We start from the raw sequence: 26,385 nt of genomic DNA, 5'->3' as shown, positions 1-26,385 counted from the left end.
TTATTTAACTTTTGTTTATTATCTATTTCAATGAATTGAATTGATATTAGCCAGGTTGCCTCAGGACAGTATAGGTGCAGTAGTGCTGGATGTTCTGTTCCCAGGATGCAGTCACATGAGACAGACAGACAGGCCTGAGGGCCAGAGACAGACAGACAGGCCTGAAGGCCAGAGACAGACAGACAGGCCTGAGGGCCAGAGACAGACAGACAGACAGGCCTGAGGGCCAGAGACAGACAGACAGACAGACAGACAGGCCTGAGACAGACAGACAGGCCGGAGGGCCAGAGACAGACAGACAGGCCGGAGGGCCAGAGACAGACAGACAGGCCTGAGGGCAAGAGACAGACAGACAGGCCTGAGGGCCAAAGACAGACAGACAGGCCTGAGGGCCAGAGACAGACAGACAGGCCTGAGGGCCAGAGACAGACAGACAGGCCTGAGGGCCAGAGACAGACAGACAGGCCTGAGGGCCAGAGACAGACAGGCCTGACGGCCAGAGACAGACAGACAGGCCTGACGGCCAGAGACAGACAGACAGGCCTGAGGGCCAGAGACAGACAGACAGGCCTGAGGGCCAGAGACAGACAGACAGGCCGGAGGGCCAGAGACAGACAGACAGGCCGGAGGGCCAGAGACAGACAGACAGGCCTGAGGGCAAGAGACAGACAGACAGGCCTGAGGGCCAAAGACAGACAGACAGGCCTGAGGGCCAGAGACAGACAGACAGGCCTGAGGGCCAGAGACAGACAGACAGGCCTGAGGGCCAGAGACAGACAGACAGGCCTGAGGGCCAGAGACAGACAGGCCTGAGGGCCAGAGACAGACAGACAGGCCTGACGGCCAGAGACAGACAGACAGGCCTGACGGCCAGAGACAGACAGACAGGCCTGACGGCCAGAGACAGACAGACAGACAGACAGACAGGCCAGAGACAGACAGGCCTGAGGGCCAGAGACAGACAGACAGACAGACAGACAGACAGACAGACAGACAGACAGACAGACAGACAGTCTACCATAGCAGCTCACTGCAACTCTGCTGCTGCAGCCTAGAGCCCACAATCACCACCTGAGCAGATAACTCAGCTTGTGTGTATGCGCGTGTGTGTATGCGTGTGTGTGTATGCATGTGTGTGCGTGTGTGTGTGTATGTGTATGCGTGTGCGTTGGTGCATGTGTGACTAGACACAAAGCACTAGGCTGAAGGAATGTAACTGTGAAATCAAAGCCTACAGTTAGGTGGAAAAGCCCCGTAATAGCAGGCTAAAGCTCGCTTTCTGAATCACTGTCTGTTTCACTGTCTGTCTGTGGGCGTGTTCCAGAACACACTCATTTTGCAGGATAAGGATAGCTGCTCGACTATATTGACATTGGGTACCTGAGACAATAAAAACTTCTGCGGACATTGTTAAGATCTGCACAGAATTTATGTGCAGTGTCTGTCAACACTCATTCCGACTCTTTCTTAACTGGGCAAAACAGGAGTGTTAGGGACAAAAAACACAACACTGCACTCCTTGAGTTTCCACACCAAGAATAGAAACCTTGCTATATTACACTATTGAAAATTCAATTTGGCCTGAAATTCACCTTGCTACTCTTAGCAAATTTTGGCATCATCTGAACGTTGTATGCATCTGCCTGCTTAAAATGTTGCTTTGGGCTACTTTGCATCCCACCGAAGAAATTGTCTAGGGGAGAAACGCTGCAGATTTTCCAAACATATGTTGTCGGGCCCTATAAAATCCGTATTGCGAAGAACGCGGACGAAATCAAGGAATCCAAACATTAAAACAGAACAATATTTTAAAAAATTATCTAAATTTGTAGGAAATCAACTAAATCTATTGAACTTAGTAGAAAATGCATTAATTTGCCCGAGTGAGACATGAACATGAAGTGAGACATGAACAGGAAGTGAGACATGAACAGGAAGTGAGACATGAGACATGAACATGAAGTGAAACATGAACATGAAGTGAAACATGAACAGGAAGTGAAACATGAACATGAAGTGAAACATGAACAGGAAGTGAAACATGAACATGAAGTGAGACATGAACATGAAGTGAAACATGAACAGGAAGTGAGACATGAACATGAAGTGAGACATGAACAGGAAGTGAGACATGAACAGGAAGTGAGACATGAACATGAAGTGAGACATGAACATGAAGTGAGACATGAACATGAAGTGAGACATGAACAGGAAGTGAGACATGAACATGAAGTGAAACATGAACATGAAGGGAAACATGAACATGAAGTGAGACATGAACAGGAAGTGAGACATGAACATGAAGTGAGACATGAACATGAAGTGAAACAGGAACAGGAAGTGAAACAGGAACAGGAAGTGAGACATGAACATGAAGTGAAACAGGAACAGGAAGTGAGACATGAACAGGAAGTGAGACATGAACATGAAGTGAGACATGAACAGGAAGTGAGACATGAACATGAAGTGAAACAGGAACAGGAAGTGAGACATGAACATGAAGTGAAACAGGAACAGGAAGTGAGACATGAACAGGAAGTGAAACATGAACAGGAAGTGAGACATGAACATGAAGTGAGACATGAACAGGAAGTGAGACATGAACATGAAGTGAGACATGAACATGAAGTGAAACAGGAACAGGAAGTGAGACATGAACACAATGCATCAGTGATTTGTATTTTTATACAACTTTCTGAAACGGCCCAGGAATTCCCCTGTCTGTGCGCATGTCTATACTTTGTGTAGCCGTTAACGATGATGCTAACGATAACCTGTTTTTTTTTCTAAATACCTCAATTAAAATGTTAACGTCAAAGTATCCTGACAGAACGATTTCATCATTATTTGAATCAATCCAGTGACCATTTGTTTTCCAAACTCCGCCGTAACCAAACAACGGTCTCTTCCTGTGAGCACTGGCATTAAAAGGGTAACTGCACCCCAAAATGTCATTTTCTTACATTTTCCCAGACCTCAAAAATGGTCTCCTGGTGTGGTTTAAACATTGTTGTGGACTTAAAACATCCAATTTTGTTGTTTTGTTTCCCACCCCCATTTAAAAAAAATGTGATTTTGAGAGGGAAAACCTGAAACGTTGAACAACAAAATGGAGGAAAAAATGGAAATCAGGCAAACAAAATAAAACAGATTTTAAAAGGTTTCATGTTGGTGCAGCCACATGCTGTTCTGAAATGAGACCACAGTCTCGGTCTCTCTCCCCCTCAGTCTTCTTCAGTCTGACTCCCTCTATTCCCTCGCTCTTTCCCTGTCGGTATCATTTAGTCTTGTGTCTCTCCCTCCATCTTGCTCTCTCCTTCAGTCGGTCTCCATCAGTCTCTCTCTTCATCACCCTCCCTATCTCCCTCCTTCTGCAATGACCTACCTGGGTTTTGGGAGCGAGGGAGTGAGAAAGTGGGTCAGCAGAAGAGTGGAAGTTGAGCGTGAGAAGCACCAACAAAAAAAAGGAAAACAGTCTCTTCCCCCAGGCCTAACCAGACGATCGCCAACCATGTCCCGTAAAATTTAGACCACCCAAAAGCTACACTTCGGAATTAAGGAAGCCAAACAGCAGTACAAAGTCAGGCTGGAGCAACAGTTCTCCAGCAACGACTGCTGCTGCCTGCTCGACTGCTCGTCTGAAATTACTAAAAACAAATTAGGAACTACAAACCAAAAGCTCCCCCGATGTCAGACGACCCCCTCACTGCTGAATAAAGTAAACCAGTTTTACTGCAGCTTTGACTCACAAACACCCGTCCATCACCAGGACAACACCCCTCCCTTCCTCTCTAGGCACCTCTATCCATCTGCCATCCCAGGAAGCCCCCACCCATGGTCATCACAGAGCAGGAGGTCAACAGACTCTTTAGGAAACAGAACACCAGGAAGGCTGCTGCCTCAGACAAGGTCTCTCCAGCCACACTTAAGCACTGTGCTGACCAACTCTCTCATGTTTCCATGAAAATATTCAACCGATCACTAGAGCAATGCACTGTTCAAATCAAATCAAATTGTATTGTCACATGCGGCCAAATTCACCTTACAGTGAAATGCTTACTGACAAGCCCTTAACCAACACTGCAGTTTTAAGAAACGGTTCCTGCCTGTTTAAAATCCTCCATTATGGTTCTAGTCCCGAAAAAAGGTGTCCCGCTTGAACGACTACCTCAACCCACTGCAGTTCGCCTACAGAGTTGACGCGGTCAACTTGGTCCTACACTGCATCCTCAAACACCTTGATAACCCAACTAACGTGTAAAGATATTATTCTTCACGTCTGTGCTCATGTGTGTACCCATTTTAAGTCCTTAGTGACGTGGACACAGAGGAGCCCCATCGAAGTGGATGGTAGCGTGTTTGTCACCCGTTTCCACGATCAGCTCCTTGGTCTTGCTGACGTTGCTGACGTTGCTGACGTTGTGGTTGTTGTTCCGACACCACACTGCAAGGTCACTGACCTTCTCCCTGTAGGCTGTCTCCTCGATGCCGGTGATCAGGCCTATCACCGTTGTGTCGTCAGCAAACTTGATGATGGTGTTGGAGTAATGCGTGACCACGCAGTCATGGGTGAACAGGAAGTACAGGAGGGGAATAAGCACATATCCCTGTCGGGCCTCCATGTTGTGGGTGGGCATGGCAGAGGTGATGTTGCCTACCCTCACCACCTGGGGTAGGCCTGTCGGGAAGTCCATCATACAGTTGCAGAGGGAGGTGTTCAGTCCCAGGGTGCTAAGTTTGGTGACGAGCTTGGAGGGGATAATGGTGTTGAACGTTGAGCTGTAGTCAACAAACAGCATTCTCGCATAGGTATTGCTCTTATCTAGGTGGGTAAGGGCCACATGAAGTGCAATTTAGATTGCGTCGTATGCGGTATGCAAATTGGTGTGGGTCTAGAGTTTCTGGGATAATGGAGTGGATGTGTGCCATAACCAGCATTTCAAAGGACTTTATAATTACAGAAATGAGTGCTACAGGGCGGTAGTCATTGTGGCCTGAAGCCTTGAGAACAGGAATGATGGTGGTCATCTTAAAACAGGGGGATTACAGACCGGGACAAGGAGAGGTTGAAAATGACTGTGAATATACCTGCCAGCTGTTCTGCGCATTCTCTAGCCTTAGGGTTGTCTACGATAGCCTCGTGAGAGGTAGTCCTGTCCTTAGCCGTAGCCTCAGGGTTGTCTGCGATAGCCTCGTGAGAGGTAGTCCTGTCCTTAGCCGTAGCCTCAGGGTTGTCTGCGATAGCCTCGTGAGAGGTAGTCCTGTCCTTAGCCTTAGGGTTGTCTACGATAGCCTCGTGAGAGGTAGTCCTGTCCTTAGCTATAGCCTCAGGGTTGTCTGCGATAGCCTCGTGAGAGGTAGTCCTGTCCTTAGCCTCAGGGTTGTCTACGATAGCCTCGTGAGAGGTAGTCCTGTCCTTAGCCGTAGCCTCAGGGTTGTCTGCGATAGCCTCGTGAGAGGTAGTCCTGTCCTTAGCCTCAGGGTTGTCTACGATAGCCTCGTGAGAGGTAGTCCTGTCCTTAGCCGTAGCCTCAGGGTTGTCTGCGATAGCCTCACGAGAGGTAGTCATGTCCTTAGCCGTAGCCTCAGGGTTGTCTGCGATAGCCTCGCGAGAGGTAGTCCTGTCCTTAGCCGTAATCTCAGGGTTGTCTGCGATAGCCTCGCGAGAGGTAGTCATGTCCTTAGCCGTAGCCTCAGGGTTGTCTGCGATAGCCTCGCGAGAGGTAGTCCTGTCCTTAGCCGTAGCCTCAGGGTTGTCTGCGATAGCCTCGTGAGAGGTAGTCCTGTCCTTCAGTTTGCGCCAACCTCTTTTTGATTTGGGAAGCTTTTCGACTCACGCAGACACAGTCGCCAGTTGTTTCCTCTGACACATTGGTGCGGACGGCTTCCGGGTTAAGCGAGCAGTGTGTCACGACCCTGCGGCTTGGCAGCGTCGTGTTTCGTGGGGAAGCATGGCTCTCGACCTTTGCCTCTCCCGAGTCCGTACGGGAGTTGCAGAGATGGGACAAGACTAACTACCAATGGGATATCACAAAATTGGGGAGAAAAAGGGGTAAAAAGTCATTTTAAAAAATAAAAGTGAAATAAAAAATTATAGCGGATGCATTGTGAAATTCAAGTAAAAACGCCATCTTTTGTCGAGTGGTGACATTCTCATTCCCAACTTTCCCAACTCATTCCCAACTTTTCATGGGTAGGAATTCCCCCCTTATTGTCCCAGACTGTTCTCATTCTCTCGCTTCCTCTCTCTTACACTCACACACACCCTCTCTCACAGACACACACTCTCTCTCACAGACACACACTCTCTCTCACAGACACACACACACACACACACACACACACACACACACAGTGTGTCTGTCGTCTGCGTTGTGGTGTGTGTTGTGGTGGTGGGGCACATGAGAGGGGGAACAGAGGGGACCTGCTAGATGATCACCAGGGCTTAATGACACACACATACACACACACACAAAGAGTGACACAAACAGCCTTTTGTACCCCGAGGAAGAAGGTCGCTGTGTGTGTGTGTGTGTGAGAGAGAGAGAGAGGAAATGGGAACACTGGATAAAGGGGGCTTTCCGACCTAGGGATTAGAATAAAGTTGGGGGATGGGGGTGTCACCACTCAGGAGAGGAATTCCCAAACACGGGACAAGGGAGAAGGGGAAGAGAACTGGATGGCAGCTGCCATTTCTACAGGGAATGAGTCCACTCATTCAAGAGATGAAAGAAATTCCTAATTGAGAGTGAAGGTACCATTTACACTTAGTTAAAATATGCTAGGAAAGTGTAAAACTGAAGATGTAAACAATCTGGAAGCACCTCGTGAAAATTGGGAGGCATGAAACCGTCATATGTTCATGTACTGTATGTTGTTTTTCATATCTGCACTCCTGCCTAAATAATTGCCCATTGACCTTATGGGATACATTAAAAAATTAAAAATCAACATTTTAAGAGAGTAAGTTTAAAATGTTAATTGTTTTGCCCTATAGTAAACTAAGTAGTTGGTTAACTACTGTAGCTACAGTTATTTACATTTCACTAAGTTAGTTGAATTACTCCAGCTAGCTAGCAAACTAAGTTAGCTTGCAGGGCTAGCTAGCTAGAGTTATTTGCCTGTATTCACATACTTAAATGTGAATAACTCGAACTAACTAGATTACCAAGCAAATATACATGTGAATAACTATGGCTAATTAGCCCTACAAGCGAACTAAGTGCAAATTAATAGCTAGAGTAATTCAACTAAGTTAGCTAGCTAGAGTTATTCACATTTATATTCGCTTGCTAAGCTAGTTAGCTAAAATTATTCACATGTAAGTAAGCTTCCTAATATGCTTGGATGGTATCCAGATAGTCAATCCTCCATTCTGACCTTGTGCCATACCGGAATATTCGGTAATACCGGCATTAAACACACAGGGCGTTCTTCAAATCCCACTGATAGCATTGCTAACCTTCGGGTTACATAGTAAAAAGTACAGGTAGAGAATTCACATAGAGACTTCGAACTAAATGCTAACGAGCACATTTAACATTTTATACAGACTCCGGCCTAAACTATACTTGTAACTAAAAAAACGCTACTCACAGTTTGCTGCAAGCACAAAACAAATATTAAACACCAAGGGTCTTGATCCAGTAGCGAATTTTCTGCTGTTACGAAGCGAATGTTTGATTTTGGATGAAGCTAACCACTTAGCTGACTACCTACTAAATTAGCACATTTTAGACAGTTAACTTAATAGTTATAAGATATCTAGCTGGCAAACATTTAGTTGTGAATTCCATACTGTCACCTGGCGCATTCTGCACAATAGCGGGTGACTCACAAGGCTCCGGTCTCTCGTGCTTGTAAACAAACACCACGTGACTGGGGACTATCGGTAAATTGCATAATGAAACATAATGTGACAGGTAAAATGCAGAATGAAATCTTCTTCATCTCATAACGTATTGCACAAGTTTACTGCAGGTATTTACTTAAGAAGTAGCTACAAATAAATAAATACAACTTAAAGAAATTGTTTCAATGGTATTGAAAAACTATCCTGTGGTTTTTCCAAATATATATACTGTATACTGTATTCAGCCCAAGCCTACTTGCTAAGCTAATAAGACTCACATGTAGGTAAAGTTAGGAAGCTACTGCTCCTTAGGCTGCAGTTGATAGCTAACTTGCATAATGTTGTTCATGCCTCCAAAAGTTATTGTACAAACACTGTGGCATAACTGTCGTGAGAGAAAAGCTGTGCTCCTCTCGAAAGTGAAACAATAGATGGGACAAGTGAATTCGTCTACCTTCATCTAAATGTGTCTGGAGTAAATGCAGGCAGTCGTAGCCAGCCATGTATTAGGCTATTTATTAGACTATTTTGTTCATTATTGAATAGTATTATTGAATAAGTAAGTAAATCATGTGCATTTTCATCTGCCAGGGTCATTTAACAATGTGTGTGAATGAGTGAAGGAACGTAATGATGCACTCTGAGATGAGCTCTGAGAGATAGCTCAGTAATGAAGGAACATAACGATGAGCTCTGAGTGACAGCTCAGTAATGAAGGAACATAACGATGAGCCCTGAGTGACAGCTCAGTAATGAAGGAACATAACGATGAGCTCTGAGTGACAGCTCAGTAATGAAGGAATATAACGATGAGCTCTGAGTGACAGCTCAGTAATGAAGGAACATAACGATGAGCTCTAAGAGATATCTCAGTAATGAAGGAACATAACAATGAGCTCTGAGTGACAGCTCAGTAATGAAGGAACATAACTATGAGCTCTGAGTGACAGCTCAGTAATGAAGGAACATAACGATGCGTTCTGAGATGAGCTCCGAGTGGCAGCTCAGTAATGAAGGAACATAATGATGAGCTCTGAGATGAGCTCTGAGTGACAGCTCAGTAATGAAGGAACATAATGATGAGCTCTGAGTGACAGCTCAGTAATGTGCTCTTGAGGTAAAGGCTTTACCAGCATTTAAAGCACACTTCCGGGTTTTCCAATCGTGAGTAAATCCGATTACGAGTATGAATTATGATAAAACGGAAACAATTACGAATATGAGTATGACGACATTGGCACAACCCTAGTTCTGTACTCCCAAAGTTGTTGACTGTTTTTGTGCTTGCCAGTTAGCTAGCAGTTCTCAGCTGTTAGCAGCCAATGGCTAGCAGTTCTCAGCTGATAGCAGCCAATGGCTAGCAGTTCTCAGCTGATAGCAGCCAATGGCTAGCAGTTTCTTACTGGCGATAAAAAACGGATGATTACGATACATTTCTCTGAGTCATTACTGAATTATTTAATGTAACAAATCAGACATTAAACCTTGTAAACAATTCATAGTAAATCATGGTAACCTCGTAAATAATTAATTTAGACCTGGCGCTTATTGAGACAGGTGTTTGTTTATGTGCTGACTGGTATGTATGTCAGATCAAATCAAATTTTTATCATTGGAATGTGATACAAAATGAGGCAACGGTGTGCTTTAGGACCATGTGTGACGCCTCAGAGATGTCAGACAGGCTGTTCGGAGTGTTAATCCCACATGATAAAAAATAACAATACATTTTTTAAAAATGATGTCCCCCCCACTTCTAAAACCAAAGTTGCACCCCTGCCAGTTCCCATCTATTTAAAGCCAATTAGGGTCCCGAGGGAAACACTGACCAACACTTTGGTTCTTACTCTGTCACAACAATCTCTTTCTTTACTTTTTCATTCGTTGTCATGCCAAACAAAACTGCATTCCAAGTGCCCATTGTATTCCAACCATAAAATTCCAACAGTTTACTCAAGTGTTTTGATCTATAAATCTCAAGTAAAAATCGCAATATATGGTACAAAAATCATATTGTGCAGCCCTAACTTTTCCCCAACAAGATGTAAGTCAGTATGTCAGTGACTCACTTACCAATGTTTGGATGGTTTAGAATCTTCATTATTCGGACTTCCCTGAAGAGCTGAAGACAGACAGAGAAAAGAAAGGACGCTTAGAAGAAGTAAACCATTCTCTCTCATCCAGACATTTCGATGTTTTGTATTATTATTATTATTTTTTATTAACCTTCATTTAACTAGGAAAGAACAGTTAAGAACAAATTCTTATTTACAATGACGGCCTACCAAAAGGCAAAAGGCCTCCTGCGGGGACGGGGGCTGGGATTAAAAATAAAACAAAATAAAAATATAGGACAACACATCACGACAAGAGAGACACCACAACACTACATAAAGAGAGACTTAAGACAACAACATAGCATGGCAACAACAACACAAGAAAACACAGCATGGTAGCAACACAACATGGCAGCAGTACAACACGGTAGCAGCACAGAACATGGTACAAACATTGTTTGGCACCGACAACAGCACAAAGGACAAGAAGGTAGAGACAATAATACATCACGCGAAGCAGCTACAACTGTCAGTTGAAGAACAGATACAAAGCTGGTTACATTCTGTGGTTGTGAGAGGGACCGTATACAGGCCAATACTGGACAGTAAAACTAAAGTACGTACTTTAAAACAGGTTTCCACACATAGTCTCACAACACAAACACATATTACTTTTCCTATTGTTATTGGTTACTTCAAGTCTCTCTAAGCCTTTGTTCTGCCGCAAAAACAATCACACACACACAAGTTACTTCGACATGAACGAGAGAGAGCCTCCCAACTCTCCCAGACTATGACTTTCTGGGAAGTTTGCTAAACACTTCCTCTGCCTTTCTTTCCCTCTCCCTATTTTCATTTCCTCCCTCCCTCTTTCCCTCCTTTATGAAGGAGCAGGACAGTCACTCTCCCCTGTCTCTGGCCACTTTTATGCGATTGGCCCATGGGGGGTGCCCTGGGTAGTCCTTCCCTGTTCCTCCCTCCCTCCATCCATCTACAGGGCCTTCAGAAATTATTTACACTCCTTGACGTTTTACAAATGTTGTGTTACAACCTGAACTTAAAATGTATTCAATTGAGATTTTGCGTGTCACTGACCTACACACACACAATACCTCATAATGATATCACAATACCCCATATTGACATCACAATACCCCATAATGACATCACAATACCCCATAATGACATCACAAAGTTTCTCCAAAGTGGAGAAAAGTTTTTAGATTTTTTTGTACAAATTAATAAAACACTGAAAAGCTGAAATGTCTTGAGTGAATAAGTAGTCAACCATTTTGTTATGGCAAGACTAAATAAATTCAGGAGTAGAATATTTGCTTAACAAGTCACATAAGTTACACGGACTCTTTGTGCAATAATAGTGTTTAACATAATTTTTTAATGACTACCTCATCTCTGTACCCCACAACTAAGGTCCCTCAGTTGAGCAGTGAACTTCAAACACAGATTCAACCACAAAGACCAGGGAGGTTTTCCAATGCCTCACAGAGAAGGGCAGCTATTGATAGATAGCATGGTGTATCAATACACCCAGACACTACAAAGATACAGGCATCCTTCTTAACACTAACACAGCCTGGCCTTTCAGCCTATAAGCACCCGCTAGAAAACGTTGCCGGGAATCCCCTTCAGCAGATGCATCAGATACACATCAACCCACAACGTGTGCAAACATAAGCACCAACTCTTGATAAATAGTGCAGAAACTATTGTAAAGGATAAATTGCATGAATAAATATTTGTGGAAATATATAAATTGTTTAGATAGAGTCAAGGATATGTTTTGTATAATTCTACAAATTGCTAGAATAAACGTAGGCCTATAGCGTATTTTAGTTTCCGTTACAATGAAAACATCAGTATACTGTATTTGATCAACTTTAATTGTACATTCGATTAGTCATAGTTATTTTAATGAATAAAGTCCAGTTACAGCTTCTTCTGACAAAGTAGAAAGGAAAAACACAATAATAATATTAATAATATAAGCAACCAGGTCACAGGTGAAATTTGCCATATTCCTAAACAAAAGTACCAGTGCATGAACAATTGTAAAGGATTAATCACATACATGTTTGTGGAAAAATGTTAATGACAAGATACAACCAACAAATTACTGTTTTTATATCAGACACTGTATTGTGCACTTATACCTGTGTCTTTACGCATGAATCAATCTCAGCTTCGGGGCTTTGTGTGAGCAAGCCCCAAAAACAAAGATCTGTTGTACTGCACACAGTTTTCATGGGCCTTGTTCTGTGTGCACCTGCCGCAGGTGTGGCATAGTCTCTCAGCAGCCGTTGTGTGGCATGGTCTCTCAGAAGCCGTTGCGTGGCATGGTCTCTCAGAAGCCGTTGCGTGGCATGGTCTCTCAGAAGCCGTTGCGTGGCATGGTCTCTCAGCAGCCTTTGCGTGGCATGGTCTCTCAGCAGCCGATGCGTGGCATGGTCTCTTAGAAGCCATTGCGTGGCATGGTCTCTTAGCAGCCGATGCGTGGCATGGTCTCTCAGCAGCCGATGCGTGGCATGGTCTCTTAGAAGCCATTGCGTGGCATGGTCTCTCAGCAGCCTTTGCGTGGCATGGTCTCTCAGCAGCCTTTGCGTGGCATAGTCTCTCAGCAGCCGTTGTGTGGCATGGTCTCTCAGCAGCCGATGCGTGGCATGGTCTCTCAGCAGCCTTTGCGTGGCATGGTCTCTCAGCAGCCTTTGCGTGGCATAGTCTCTCAGCAGCCGTTGTGTGGCATGGTCTCTCAGCAGCCGATGCGTGGCATGGTCTCTCAGCAGCCGTTGTGTGGCATAGTCTCTCAGAAGCCGATGCGTGGCATGGTCTCTCAGCAGCCTTTGCGTGGCATGGTCTCTTAGAAGCCATTGCGTGGCATGGTCTCTCAGAAGCCTTTGCGTGGCATGGTCTCTCAGCAGCCTTTGCGTGGCATGGTCTCTCAGCAGCCGATGCGTGGCATGGTCTCTTAGAAGCCATTGCGTGACATAGTCTCTCAGAAGCCGATGCGTGGCATGGTCTCTCAGAAGCCGATGCGTGGCATGGTCTCTCAGAAAAGGTCCACCCCATACCTATCAGACCAAAATGACTCCACATTCATGCTCTTTCCGCCGTAACCCCGTAGACATACAGTGGGGAGAACAAGTATTTGATGCACTGCCGATTTTGCAGGTTTTCCTACTTACAAAGCATGCAGAGGTCTGTAATTTTTATCATAGGTACACTTCAACTGTGAGAGACGGAATCTAAAACAAAAATTCAGAAAATCACATTGTATGATTTTAAGTAATTAATTTGCATTTTATTGCATGACATAAGTATTTGATCACCTACCAACCAGTAAGAATTCCGGCTCTCACAGACCTGTTAGTTTTTCTTTAAGAAGCCCCCCTGTTCTCCACTCATTACCTGTATTAACCGCACCTGTTTGAACTCGTTACCTGTATAAAAGACACCTGTCCACACACTCAATCAAACAGACTCCAACCTCTCCACAATGGCCAAGACCAGAGAGTTGTGTAACGACATCAGGGATAAAATTGTAGACCTGCACAAGGCTGGGATGGGCTACAGGACAATAGGCAAGCAGCTTGGTGAGAAGGCAACAACTGTTGGCGCAATTATTAAAAAATGGAAGAAGTTCAAGATGACGGTCAATCACCCTCGGTCTGGGGCTCCATGCAAGATCTCACCTCATGGGGCATCAATGAGCATGAGGAAGGTGAGGGATCAGCCCAGAACTACACGGAAGGACCTGGTCAATGACCACAGTCTCAAAGAAAACCACCAAAACCAGTAACACACTACGCCGTCATGGATTAAAATCCTGCAGTGCACACAAGGTCCCCCTGCTCAAGCCAGCACATGTCCAGGCCCGTCTGAAGTTTGCCAATGACCATCTGGATGATCCAGAGGAGGAATGGGAGAAGGTCATGTGGTCTGATGAGACAAAAATAGAGCTTTTTGGTCTAAACTCCACTCGCCGTGTTTGGAGGAAGAAGAAGGATGAGTACAACCCCAAGAACACCAACCCAACTGTGAAGCATGAAGGTGGAAACATCATTCTTTGGGGATGCTTTTCTGCAAATGGGACAGGACGACTGCACTGTATTGAGGGGAGGATGGATGGGGCCATGTATCGCGAGATCTTGGCCAACAACCTCCTTCCTTCAGTAAGAGCATTGAAGACGGGTCGTGGCTGGGTCTTCCAGCATGACAACGACCCGAAACACACAGCCAGGGCAACTAAGGAGTGGCTCCGTAAGAAGCATCTCAAGGTCCTGGAGTGGCCTAGCCAGTCTCCAGACCTGAACCCAATGGAAAATCTTTGGAGGGAGCTGAAAGTCCGTATTACCCAGCGACAGCCCCGAAACCTGAAGGATCTGGAGAAGGTCTGTATGGAGGAGGGGGCCAAAATCTACAGGAAACGTATGATCTCTTTAATTGCAAAGGTTTCTGTACCAAATATTAAGTTCTGCTTTTCTGATGTATCAAATACTTATGTCATGCAATAAAATTCAAATTAATTACTTAAAAATCCTAATGTGATTTTCTGGATTTTTGTTTTAGATTCCGTCTCTCACAGTTGAAGTGTACCTATGATAAAAATTACAGACCTCTGCATGCTTTGTAAGTAGGAAAACCTGCAAAATCAGCAGTGTATCAAATATTTGTTCTCCCCACTGTACAAGAGTGCAATAAATGCTTTGAGTTCATCCATAGACATGTCTCAAGTACTGTTTCCTTTTCTGTGCGCATGAGCAACAGTACAGTCTCTGATGTGCTGCAACTTCTGCATGTCACAAACTCGTCACTCTTTTCTACCCAAACCGTGCCATCCCTCCCAGACTCCTGTCTCACCATGGCATCCCTCCCAGACTCCTGTCTCACCATGGCATCCCTCCCAGACTCCTGTCTCACCATGGCATCCCTCCCAGACTCCTGTCTCACCATGGCATCCCTCCCAGACACCTGTCTCACCATGCCATCCCTCCCAGACTCCTGCCTCACCATGCCATCCCTCCCAGACTCCTGTCTCACCATGCCATCCCTCCCAGACTCCTGTCTCACCATGCCATCCCTCCCAGACTCCTGTCTCACCATGCCATCCCTCCCAGACTCATGTCTCACCGGGCCATCCCTCCCAGACTCCTGTCTCACCGGGCGATCCCTCCCAGACACTTGTCTCACCGTGGCAGTTGGGATCACTGTCTCAATTGGCTCGGTTCTGGTTTTTCTGTCGCGAGGCTCGGGCATTGGAGGCAGAGGCTCGAAGTCAACATCAAAATCCAATTAAGACTCTTCAGCAACGTCGATTTCAAGCTCAATTTCCGATCCTCCATCATCTAAATTCTGCAGCATCCATTAGTTTGGTTGGGCTTGACATTGTGAACTACACATGTATGTTGTACTCGGTCTGATTTGATTCTCCCGGGGGAAATTATATACCATTTCTAGCCTTTCGTAATAAAATAAGTCGACCGCCACAATTCATCATTACACTATTGTTCTAAATTCAATCATCCTCTTAACCTTTCTCATTATCCTCCTCATACAGTTCAATGAAGTCACAAGCACCATAATCAGTTTCTATCTGATTTCTATCATTCATCCATTCATCCATTGACAACAGAATATCATATTTTAATTTAGATTGTATTATGTTAGTAGTTTTTGCCTAGTAACCAGATCAATGCTGCCACGTGACTGGTCATGTGCTGAATGCAGGGACAGCATTGATATTCTTGGAAAAAGTGACATTTGGAAATAGAGCTGCAGCTCTTGAATTGTCTATAGGCTAACTCTTATGTGTGAAGTTAGTTTGGGTGAAGTTTAGGTGTAGTTTTGATGGGCCGGCTGTGCAGGCTGACTGCCATCGTTTGTTTCCCGCTCATCAACTTGGAGTCAAGGACATCTTTTACATTGTTCTAAAGGTCTACCGCAACATGTAGCATGTTTGGGTTTCCTTTACAATAAATGTAATTAGTAATAGAGTTATAGTAAATAAAACAGTCCCATAACAGCTTATTTTTACAAAGTAAAACATAAAGAGAATAGTATCAACCCACAAGTCGTACGGTAAAATGATTTACTGCTGATAAATAGGCATAATGCAAACTCATCAGTACAGGGAAGGAGGGGAAGGAGCAGAACACAGCTTATTTTTGGCAGATTTTTTTAATTGACTAAATCAAATGTCAATGGCCATTGGCCTATGGGGGTTCTAGTGTTTACTCAGTTGACGGAGAGGAAGGAAACCGCTCAGGGATTTCACCATGAGGCCAATGGTGACTTTAAAACAAGAGTTTAATGGCTGTGATAGGAAAAAAACATGGATGGATCAACAACATTATAGTTACTCTACAATAGAAGGATGCCTGTACAGAATAAAAATATTCCAAAACATGCATCCTGTTTGCAATGAGGCACTTAAGTAAAACTGCTAAAAATGTGGCAAAGAAATGAACTTTATGTTCTGAATACAAAGCATTATGTTTGGGGACAAATCCAACAACACATCACTCTTCATATTCATAAGAGTCCCACTCTTCATATTTTCAAGCATGGTGGTGGCTGCCTCATGTTATGGGTATGCTTGTCTTCGGCAAGGACTAGGGAGTATATGATAAAACGTAAACTGAATAGAGCCAAGCACAGGCAAAATCCTAGAGGAAGACTTAGGTTCAGTCTGCGTTCCAATAGACTTTGGGAGACAAATTCACCTTTCAGCAGGCCAAATATATACTGCAGTTGCTTACCAAGACGACATTGAATGTTCCTGAGTGGGCTAGTTACAATATTGAAATCTACTTGAAAATCTATGGCTTAAAACGGCTGTCAAGTATTGATCAACAACCAACTTGGCCGACCTTGAAGAATTAAAACAATTATAAATGTGAAAATATTGTACAGTCCAGGTGTGCAAAGCTCTTAGAGACTTACCCAAAAAAAGACCCACAGCTGTAATTGCTGCCAAAGGTGATTCTAACATGTATTGACTCAGGGGGTTGAATATTTATCTAATCAAGACAGTGTTTTATTTTTCATTCATTTTTTTTTTATATATATTTTTTTTACAGATGTTAAAATGTTTCTTCCACTTTGAAATCAATTTTAATCCCACAATTGTAACACAACAAAATGTGGAAAAATAAAATTGGTGTGAATACTTTCTGAAGGCACTGTATCTGCCTCTCTCCCTCGCCCTCTCCTTCAGTCTGTCCATTTCTACGTCAGTAGACACGAGCATTAAACGATCCATTAGCCTAATGAACCTGGGAAAGGACTGAAGAACAAGTACAGAGAGAAACCACTCAGTCTATTCGTGCATTTCACATGGGAGTACATTCCATGTTATTTGAACTCAATTGAATTCTAACTTAAAATTGCTTTACTGTACATTCCCTTGTAAGGCCTAACAGGACTTGAGAGGACCCACAGTAAGTATGGGCTTTGAACACAGTCAACACACAACCCTGGTGTTGTTAGCTGCTTTCAAAATTCACACTTAACTGACTCACCTGATCAATGACTCCTTCCTCTTCCTCCCCCCGTTTCTCTGACCTCTGCAGTCTTTGTCTACCTCTACATGAGACTTTGCTCATCTTCCATGTGACACTCTATATCCAACCATCTCGCTCTATATCCAACCATCTCTCTCTATATCCAACCATCTCTCTCTATATCCAACCATCTCGTTCTATATCCAACCACCTCGCTCTATATCCAACCACCTCGCTCTATATCCAACCACCTCGCTCTATATCCAAACACCTCGCTCTATATCCAAACACCTCGCTCTATATCCAACCACCTCGCTCTATATCCAACCACCTCTCTCTATATCCAACCACCTCGCTCTATATCCAACCACCTCGCTCTATATCCAACCACCTCGCAATATATCCAACCACCTCGCTCTATATCCAACCACCTCGCTCTATATCCAACCACCTCGCTCTATATCCAACCATCTCTCTCTATATCCAACCACCTCTCTATATCCAACCACCTCGCTCTATATCCAACCATCTCTCTCTATATCCAACCACCTCTCTCTATATCCAACCACCTCGCTCTATATCCAACCATCTCTCTCTATATCCAACCACCTCGCTCTATATCCAACCATCTCTCTCTATATCCAACCACCTCTCTCTATATCCAACCACCTCTCTCTATATCCAACCACCTCTCTCTATATCCAACCACCTCGCTCTATATCCAACCACCTCGCTCTATATCCAACCACCTCGCTCTATATCCAACCACCTTGCTCTATATCCAACCACCTCTCTCTATATCCAACCACCTCTCTCTATATCCAACCACCTCGCTCTATATCCAACCACCTCGCTCTATATCCAACCATCTCTCTCTATATCCAACCACCTCTCTCTATATCCAACCATCTCTTTCGCCTCAACCTTCTGTTGCATCCTTTTCTACGCTCTCCACTCCCTCCCTTGCACCATCAATAGGGGCAGGGCATAAAGTAGCCAAAGCAATCCGTATGTGAGTGTAGGCCTACTGTAGGTCTATGTTCTGGTGTGTTATAAAAGTATGTTATATGTATCGTGTGTGTGTGTGGGCCATTATCTCCTGTGGTACGTACACACAAACACACACACGCAGCATCACCGACCCACACACGCAGCATCACCGACCCACACACGCAGCATCACTGACCCACACACGCAGCATCACTGACCCACACACGCAGCATCACCGACCCACACACGCAGCATCACCGACCCACACACGCAGCATCACCGACCCACACACGCAGCATCACTGACCCACACACACACAAGTGCAAAGAATGGGTTCACATAGCATGGCACCCCTTTCATGGTGCCCATTGTCTTTTATAGCTTCGACTTACCAGTGATCATTATTGTTCCATACGGCCACATCTAAAGGTGAAAATATATGCACGTGGCCCTGGAGCATTGAAACACACCCTAGTGAGTAAGAGATGGTGGTGTATAAGAACTGTACTCCACCAGAACGTACTTCCTGGTACAGTAGGAACTCAGAACTTCAGCAACATATGTGATAAAGACATGGTTTTAAAACACAAATGAGAATACATTTGTCCCTGCCTGTACACGGGAGGGTCATTCTAAACATACACAGTGCCTTGCGAAAGTATTTGGCCCCCTTGAACTTTGCGACCTTTTGCCACATTTCAGGCTTCAAACATAAAGATATAAAACTGTATTTTTTTGTGAAGAATCAACAACAAGTGGGACACAATCATGAAGTGGAACGACATTTATTGGATATTTCAAACTTTTTTAACAAATCAAAAACTGAAAAATTGGGCGTGCAAAATTATTCAGCCCCTTTACTTTCAGTGCAGCAAACTCTCTCCAGAAGTTCAGTGAGGATCTCTGAATGATCCAATGTTGACCTAAATGACTAATGATGATAAATACAATCCACCTGTGTGTAATCAAGTCTCCGTATAAATGCACCTGCACTGTGATAGTCTCAGAGGTCCGTTAAAAGCGCAGAGAGCATCATGAAGAACAAGGAACACACCAGGCAGGTCCGAGATACTGTTGTGAAGAAGTTTAAAGCCGGATTTGGATACAAAAATATTTCCCAAGCTTTAAACATCCCAAGGAGCACTGTGCAAGCGATAATATTGAAATGGAAGGAGTATCAGACCACTGCAAATCTACCAAGACCTGGCCGTCCCTCTAAACTTTCAGCTCATACAAGGAGAAGACTGATCAGAGATGCAGCCAAGAGGCCCATGATCACTCTGGATGAACTGCAGAGATCTACAGCTGAGGTGGGAGACTCTGTCCATAGGACAACAATCAGTTGTGTATAGCACAAATCTGGCCTTTATGGAAGAGTGGCAAGAAGAAAGCCATTTCTTAAAGATATCCATAAAAAGTGTTGTTTAAAGTTTGCCACAAGCCACCTGGGAGACACACCAAACATGTGGAAGAAGGTGCTCTGGTCAGATGAAACCAAAATTTAACTTTTTGGCAACAATGCAAAACGTTATGTTTGGCGTAAAAGCAACACAGCTGAACACACCATCCCCACTGTCAAACATGGTGGTGGCAGCATCATGGTTTGGGCCTGCTTTTCTTCAGCAGGGACAGGGAAGATGGTTCAAATTGATGGGAAGATGGATGGAGCCAAATACAGGACCATTCTGGAAGAAAACCTGATGGAGTCTGCAAAAGACCTGAGACTGGGACGGAGATTTGTCTTCCAACAAGACAATGATCCAAAACATAAAGCAAAATCTACAATGGAATGGTTCAAAAATAAACATATCCAGGTGTTAGAATGGCCCAGACCTGCCCAGACCAAGTCCAGACCTGAATCCAATCGAGAATCTGTGGAAAGAACTAAAAACTGCTGTTCACGAATGCTCTCCATCCAACCTCACTGAGCTCGAGCTGTTTTGCAAGGAGGAATGGGAAAAAATTTCAGTCTCTCGATGTGCAAAACTGATAGAGACATACCCCAAGCGACTTACAGCTGTAATCGCAGCAAAAGGTCGCGCTACAAAGTATTAACTTAAGGGGGCTGAATAATTTTGCACGCCCAATTTTTCAGTTTTTGATTTGTTAAAAAAGTTTGAAATATCCAATAAATGTCGTTCCACTTCATGATTGTGTCCCACTTGTTGTTGATTCTTCACAAAAAAATACAGTTTTATATCTTTATGTTTGAAGCCTGAAATGTGGCAAAAGGTCGCAAAGTTCAATGGGGCCAAATACTTTCGCAAGGCACTGTAGAGTACTGTACACTGTGCTCAGACCAGGTACAGTAGGCCAGGGAATGATGGGGCGTAAAAGGTTTAATTTAGCTACCAGCTACCCTGGCCAAAGGCTTTGAACATGAAGAGGTAACAGTATCTCCTTGTCAACGGTGTCTTATCCAACCCCCCTCAAAGGCTTGAGGGACGCTGGGCTCTAAATCTGTTGATGTTAGTGAGAGAGAGTTAATGAAAGGGAGAGAGAGAGAGAGAGGGTGGGAGAGAGAAAGGGAGAGGAGGGGTGAGGCAGAGAGAAAGGAAGAGAGAAAGGGAGAGGAGAGAGCAAAAGGGAGAGGAGAGAGAGAAAGGGAGAGGAAAGAGAGAGAAAGGGAGAGGAGAAAGAGAGAGAGAGAGAAAGGGAGAGGAAAGGGGAGAGGAGAGAGAGAGAGAGAGAGAGAGAGAGAGAGAGAGAGAGAGAGAGAGAGAGAGAAAGGGAGAGAAAAAGGGAGAGGAGAGGGAGAGATGGTAAGAGAGAGAAAGAATGAGAAAAGAGGCAGAGAAAGAGGGGGAAAAAGGGAGAGGAGAGAGAGAGAGAGAGAGAGAGAGAGAGAGAGAGAAAGGGAGAGAAAAAGGGAGAGAAAGAGGGGGAAAAAGGGAGAGAGAAAGGGAGAGGAAAACAACCTGTCCATAGAATGCGACAAGTGTAGAGACTGTGTTGTGGAGATGCTCTGAAGACCTACTGGACTGAGAGAAGAACTGACTGACTGAATGAGTGACAGCCTTTTTTGACAACTTAACATCTTGTTTTGGATGAGATGGTTGACCACCTACCTATAAGACTGTGGGATAGTGCACGATGCTGGCAGACTGACTGACTGACTGGGTGACAGACTGTGCCTGCCACATATCCAAGAGAGGGATCTCAAAAGCAGTGGTTCCCTCTCTATTTCATGTCCTTTATCTTAAAGAAACAAAGAGTAAGCTAGCTATAGTAGTTGCTAGGCATCAACCATATTGCTTTCACTCATCGTGTCAAGGGCAGTGGCGGCAATTGAATAACCATGTAACTGAAGGTATTAGATGAAGACCGCCATTGAAAATAAAATAACTCAAAACCATTTAAAAAAGGCCTACATTCAAATGTTATATATACAGTGGGGAGAACAAGTATTTGATATACTGCCGATTTTGCAGGTTTTCCTACTTACAAAGCATGTAGAGGTCTGTAATTTTTTTCATAGGTACACTTCAAAAATCCAGAAAATCACATTGTATGATTTTTAAGTAATTAATTTGCATTTTATTGCATGACATAAGTATTTGATACATCAGAAAAGCAAAACTTAATATGTGGTACAGAAACCTTTGTTTACAATTACAGAGATCATACGTTTCCTGAAGTTCTTGACCAGGTTTGCACACACTGAAGCATGGATTTTGGCCCACTCCTCCATACAGGCCTTCAGGTTTTGGGGCTCTCGCTGGGTAATACAGACTTTCAAAGATTTTCTATTGGGTTCAGGTCTGGAGACTGGCTAGGCCACTCCAGGACCTTGAGAAAAGCTTGAGACCCAGCTTCAATAAATAGTACCCGCAAAACACCAGGCTCAACGTCAACAGTGAAGAGGCGACTCCGGAATGCTCTTGGAGTTCCTCTGTTCAGTGTCTGTGTTCTTTTGCCCATCTTAATCTTTTATTTTTATTGGCCAGTCTGAGATATGGCTTTTTCTTTGCAACTCTGCCTAGAAGACCAGCATCCCGGATTCGCCTCTTCACTGTTGACGTTGAGACTGGTGTTTTTCAGGTACTATTTAATGAAGCTGCCAGTTAAGGACTTGTGAGGCATCTTTCTCAAACTAGACACTAATATACTTGTCCTCTTGCTCAGTTGTGCACTGGGGCCTCCCACTCGTTCTATTCTGGTTAGGGCCAGTTTGCGCTGTTCTGTGAAGGGAGTAGTACACAGCGTTGTACGAGATCTTCAGTATCTTGGAAATTCCTCACATGGAATAGCCTTCATTTCTTAGAACAAGAATAGACTGACGAGTTTCAGAAGAAAGTTCTTTGTTTCTAGCCATTTTGAGCCTGTAATCGAACCCACAAATGCTGATGCTCCAGATACTCAACTAGTCTAAAGAAGGCCAGTTTTGTTTCTTTAATCAGCACAATAGTTTTCAGCTGTGCAAAATAATTGCAAACAGGTTTTATAATAATCAATTAGCCTTTTAAAATAATAAACTTGGATTAGCTAACACAACGTGCCATTGGAACACAGGAGTGATGGTTGCTGATAATGGTCCTCTGTCTGCCAATCTAGATATTACATTTTTAAAAATCTGCCGTTTTCAGCTACAATAGTCATTTACAACATTAACAATGTCTACACTGTATTTCTGATCAATCTGATGTTATTTTAACTGGACATAAGCTTTTCTTTCAAAAACAAGGACATTTCTAAGTGACCACAAACTTTTGAAGTGTAGTGTGTGTGTGAGATACATATATATATATATATACACTGCTCCAAAAAATAAAGGGAACACTTAAACAACACAATGTAACTCCAAGTCAATCACACTTCTGTGAAATCAAACTGTCCACTTAGGAAGCAGCACTGATTGACAATACATTTCACATGCTGTTGTGCAAATGGAATAGACAACAGGTGGAAATTATAGGCAATTAGCAAGACACCCCCAATAAAGGAGTGGTTCTGAAGGTGGTGACCACAGACCACTTCTCAGTTCCTATGCTTCCTGGCTGATGTTTTGGTCACTTTTGAATGCTGGCGGTGCTTTCACTCTAGTGGTAGCATGAGACGGAGTCTACAACCCACACAAGTGGCTCAGGTAGTGCAGCTCATCCAGGATGGCACATCAATGCGAGCTGTGGCAAGAAGGTTTGCTGTGTCTGTCAGCGTAGTGTCCAGAGCATGGAGGCACTACCAGGAGACAGGCCAGTACATCAGGAGACGTGGAGGAGGCCGTAGGAAGGCAACAACCCAGCAGCAGGCCCACTACCTCCGCCTTTGTGCAAGGAGGAGCAGGAGGAGCACTGCCAGAGCCCTGCAAAATGACCTCCAGCAGGCCACAAATGTGCATGTGTCTGCTCAAACGGTCAGAAACAGACTCCATGAGGGTGGTATGAGGGCCTGACGTCCACAGGTGGGGGTTGTGCTTACAGCCCAACACCGTGCAGGACGTTTGGCATTTGCCATAGAACACCAAGATTGGCAAATTCGCCACTGGCGCCCTGTGCTCTTCACAGATGAAAGCAGGTTCATACTGAGCACATGTGACAGACGTGGCAGAGTCTGGAGACGCCGTGGAGAACGTTCTGCTGCCTGCAACATCCTCCAGCATGACCGGTTTGGCGGTGGGTCAGTCATGGTGTGGGGTGGCATTTCTTTGAGGGCCGCACAGCCCTCCATGTGCTCGCCAGAGGTAGCCTGACTGCAATTAGGTACCGAGATGAGATCCTCAGACCCCTTGTGAGACCATATGCTGGTGCGGTTGGCCCTGGGTTCCTCCTAATGCATGACAATTCTAGACCTCATGTGGCTGGAGTGTGTCAGCAGTTCCTGCAAGAGGAAGGCATTGATGCTATGGACTGGTCCGCCCGTTCCCCGGACCTGAATCCAATTGAGCACATCTGGGACATCATGTCTCGCTCCATCCACCAACATGGAATAGACAACAGGTTGCACCACGGACTGTCCAGGAGTTGGCGGATGCTTTAGTCCAGGTCTGGGAGGAGATCCCTCAGGAGACCATCCGCCACCTCATCGGGAGCATGCCCAGGCATTGTAGGGAGGTCATACAGGCACGTGGAGGCCACACACACTACTGAGCCTCATTTTGACTTTTAAGGACTTTACATCAAAGTTGGATCAGCCTGTAGTGTTGTTTTCCACTTTAATTTTGAGTGTGACTACAAATCAAGACCTCCATGGGTTGATAAATTTGATTTCCATTCATAATTTGTGTGATTTTGTTGACAGCACATTCAACTATGTAAAGAAAAAAGTATTTAATAAGAATATTTCATTCATTCAGATCTAGGATGTGTTATTTTAGTGTTCCCTTTATTTTTTGAGCAGTGTATATATACACACATACACAAAGTACCAGTCAGAAGTTTGGACACACCTACTCATTCAAGGGTGTTTATTTTTTTTGTACGATTTCCTACATTAAAGAAAGTGTTAAACAAATCAAAATATATTTTATATTTGAGATTCTTCAAATATTATTGATTATTTATGACAAAAACAACCGGAGGATTGATTTTAAACATCGTTTGGCATGTTTCTACTAACTCTTATTGTACTTTTAAAAAACTTTTTGTCATGGAATTAGTGCACACGCCTTCTGCATTTGGATTACTGGACAAAACGCGCAAACAAAAAGGAGATTTTTGCTCATAAAGAGGGACATTATCAAACAAAACAAACATTTATTGTCTAACATGGAGACCTGGGAGTGCCACCAGATGAAGATCATCAAAGGTTAGTGATTCATTTTATCTATATTTCTGCTTTGTGTGAATCCTCTCTTTGGCTGGAAAAATGGCTGTGTTATTCTGAGAATAGGCACTCACCTAACATAATCGTTTGGTTTGCTTTCATCGTAAAGCTTTTTTGAAATCGGACACTGTGGCTGAATTTACAACAACTGTATATTTAAAATGGTGTAAAATACTTGTATGTTTGAGGAATTGTAATTATGGGATTTCTGTTGTTTTGAATTTGGCGCCCTGCAGTTTCACTGGCTGTTGACGAGGTGGGACGCTACCGTCTCACGTACCCTAGAGAGGTTCAATTAAGGTTCAATTAAAAACATATTTTTGACAGGTTGTTCCTATTTTCTAATAGTTGTCAAATTCATCTTCAAGCCCATCACAGCTGTCTCTATATATTCCCCTTAAAACTTTCCTCATCAATTTATACGATAACCTAGCATTATCCTATAGTATTATCGTATAATGTAGCATTTTGAAACACCAAAATTACATTTATTTCCAATGGAACCCTGTGTTTTCCTTGCAGCATTGCGTTGCTGAGGCAGTTGCAGTGTGTTCGGTGTGATGCATACGCTGGATTTATAGAAGGTTGGATTTATAGAAGGTTGGATTTATAGAAGGTTGAATTTATAGAAGGTTGGATTTATAGAAGGTTGGATTTATAGAAGGTTGGATTTATAGAAGGTATGCATCAAACTGTAAGTGCAGACGGCTTGACAGAAATGGGAGCAGAAGGTGAACGTTGAACATTTGTTGCATACATATCCAGATGATGATGCGTACTATTTGCGCAATGAGTCGGTGTCATTGAGGCGTTAGGCAAGGTTTTTAATATGTTTTTGGGAAAGGACAAATGTGATTTACTTACGTGTCTGAGTGAGGCGGAGTTTCCTCTCTTATTTAATGAATGAAACGTAGCCAAGCTCCTTTCATGATTTATCCAATAGGATGCGTAGCCTAAAGTATACTGTACCCTAATACTTTCAGTAGCGTATTCGTTTTTTCAGAAGTTTTTTTTCCCTCATTACTGCGTTCTCTCTAGCCACTCTGAACAACATATTGCCACAGAGAATGACCGCAGCAGTGTTGGTGACGTTATGTGAATTGTTCAGGAAAGGGGAGGAAAAAACCCATCGGACTTGGTGTGAATGGATTAGGGAGTCAAAATCGGAGTCTGTATTTTTTCCAGAATTATTTCTTAAATGTTGTAT

The 26,385-nt window shown here is 43.9% G+C and overlaps 1 protein-coding gene across 31 annotated transcripts in view; it reads right to left on the bottom strand.

Annotated features, from left to right (window-relative positions):
- Positions 1-26,385, bottom strand: part of LOC110529179 (MAP/microtubule affinity-regulating kinase 3) — a 110,758-nt gene that overhangs the window by 46,434 nt on the left and 37,939 nt on the right. For all 31 annotated transcript variants that reach the window (XR_016497592.1, XM_090242537.1, XM_090242522.1 and 28 more), the window contains exon 4: positions 9,926-9,974. Coding sequence is in view for 30 of the 31 variants with exons in the window: in XM_090242537.1 (XP_090098663.1) it covers positions 9,926-9,974 (49 nt within the window). In the remaining variant the exon portion in view is untranslated. The remainder of the gene's footprint in view (positions 1-9,925; positions 9,975-26,385) is intronic.

The sequence above is a fragment of the Oncorhynchus mykiss genome, chromosome 8, assembly GCF_057628025.1.
Source record: "Oncorhynchus mykiss isolate SJ-2025 chromosome 8, ASM5762802v1, whole genome shotgun sequence".
Classification (NCBI taxonomy): Eukaryota; Metazoa; Chordata; class Actinopteri; order Salmoniformes; family Salmonidae; genus Oncorhynchus; species Oncorhynchus mykiss.
Note: the sequence above shows the minus strand (reverse complement) of the source record. Positions and strands in the feature narration are given on the sequence as shown.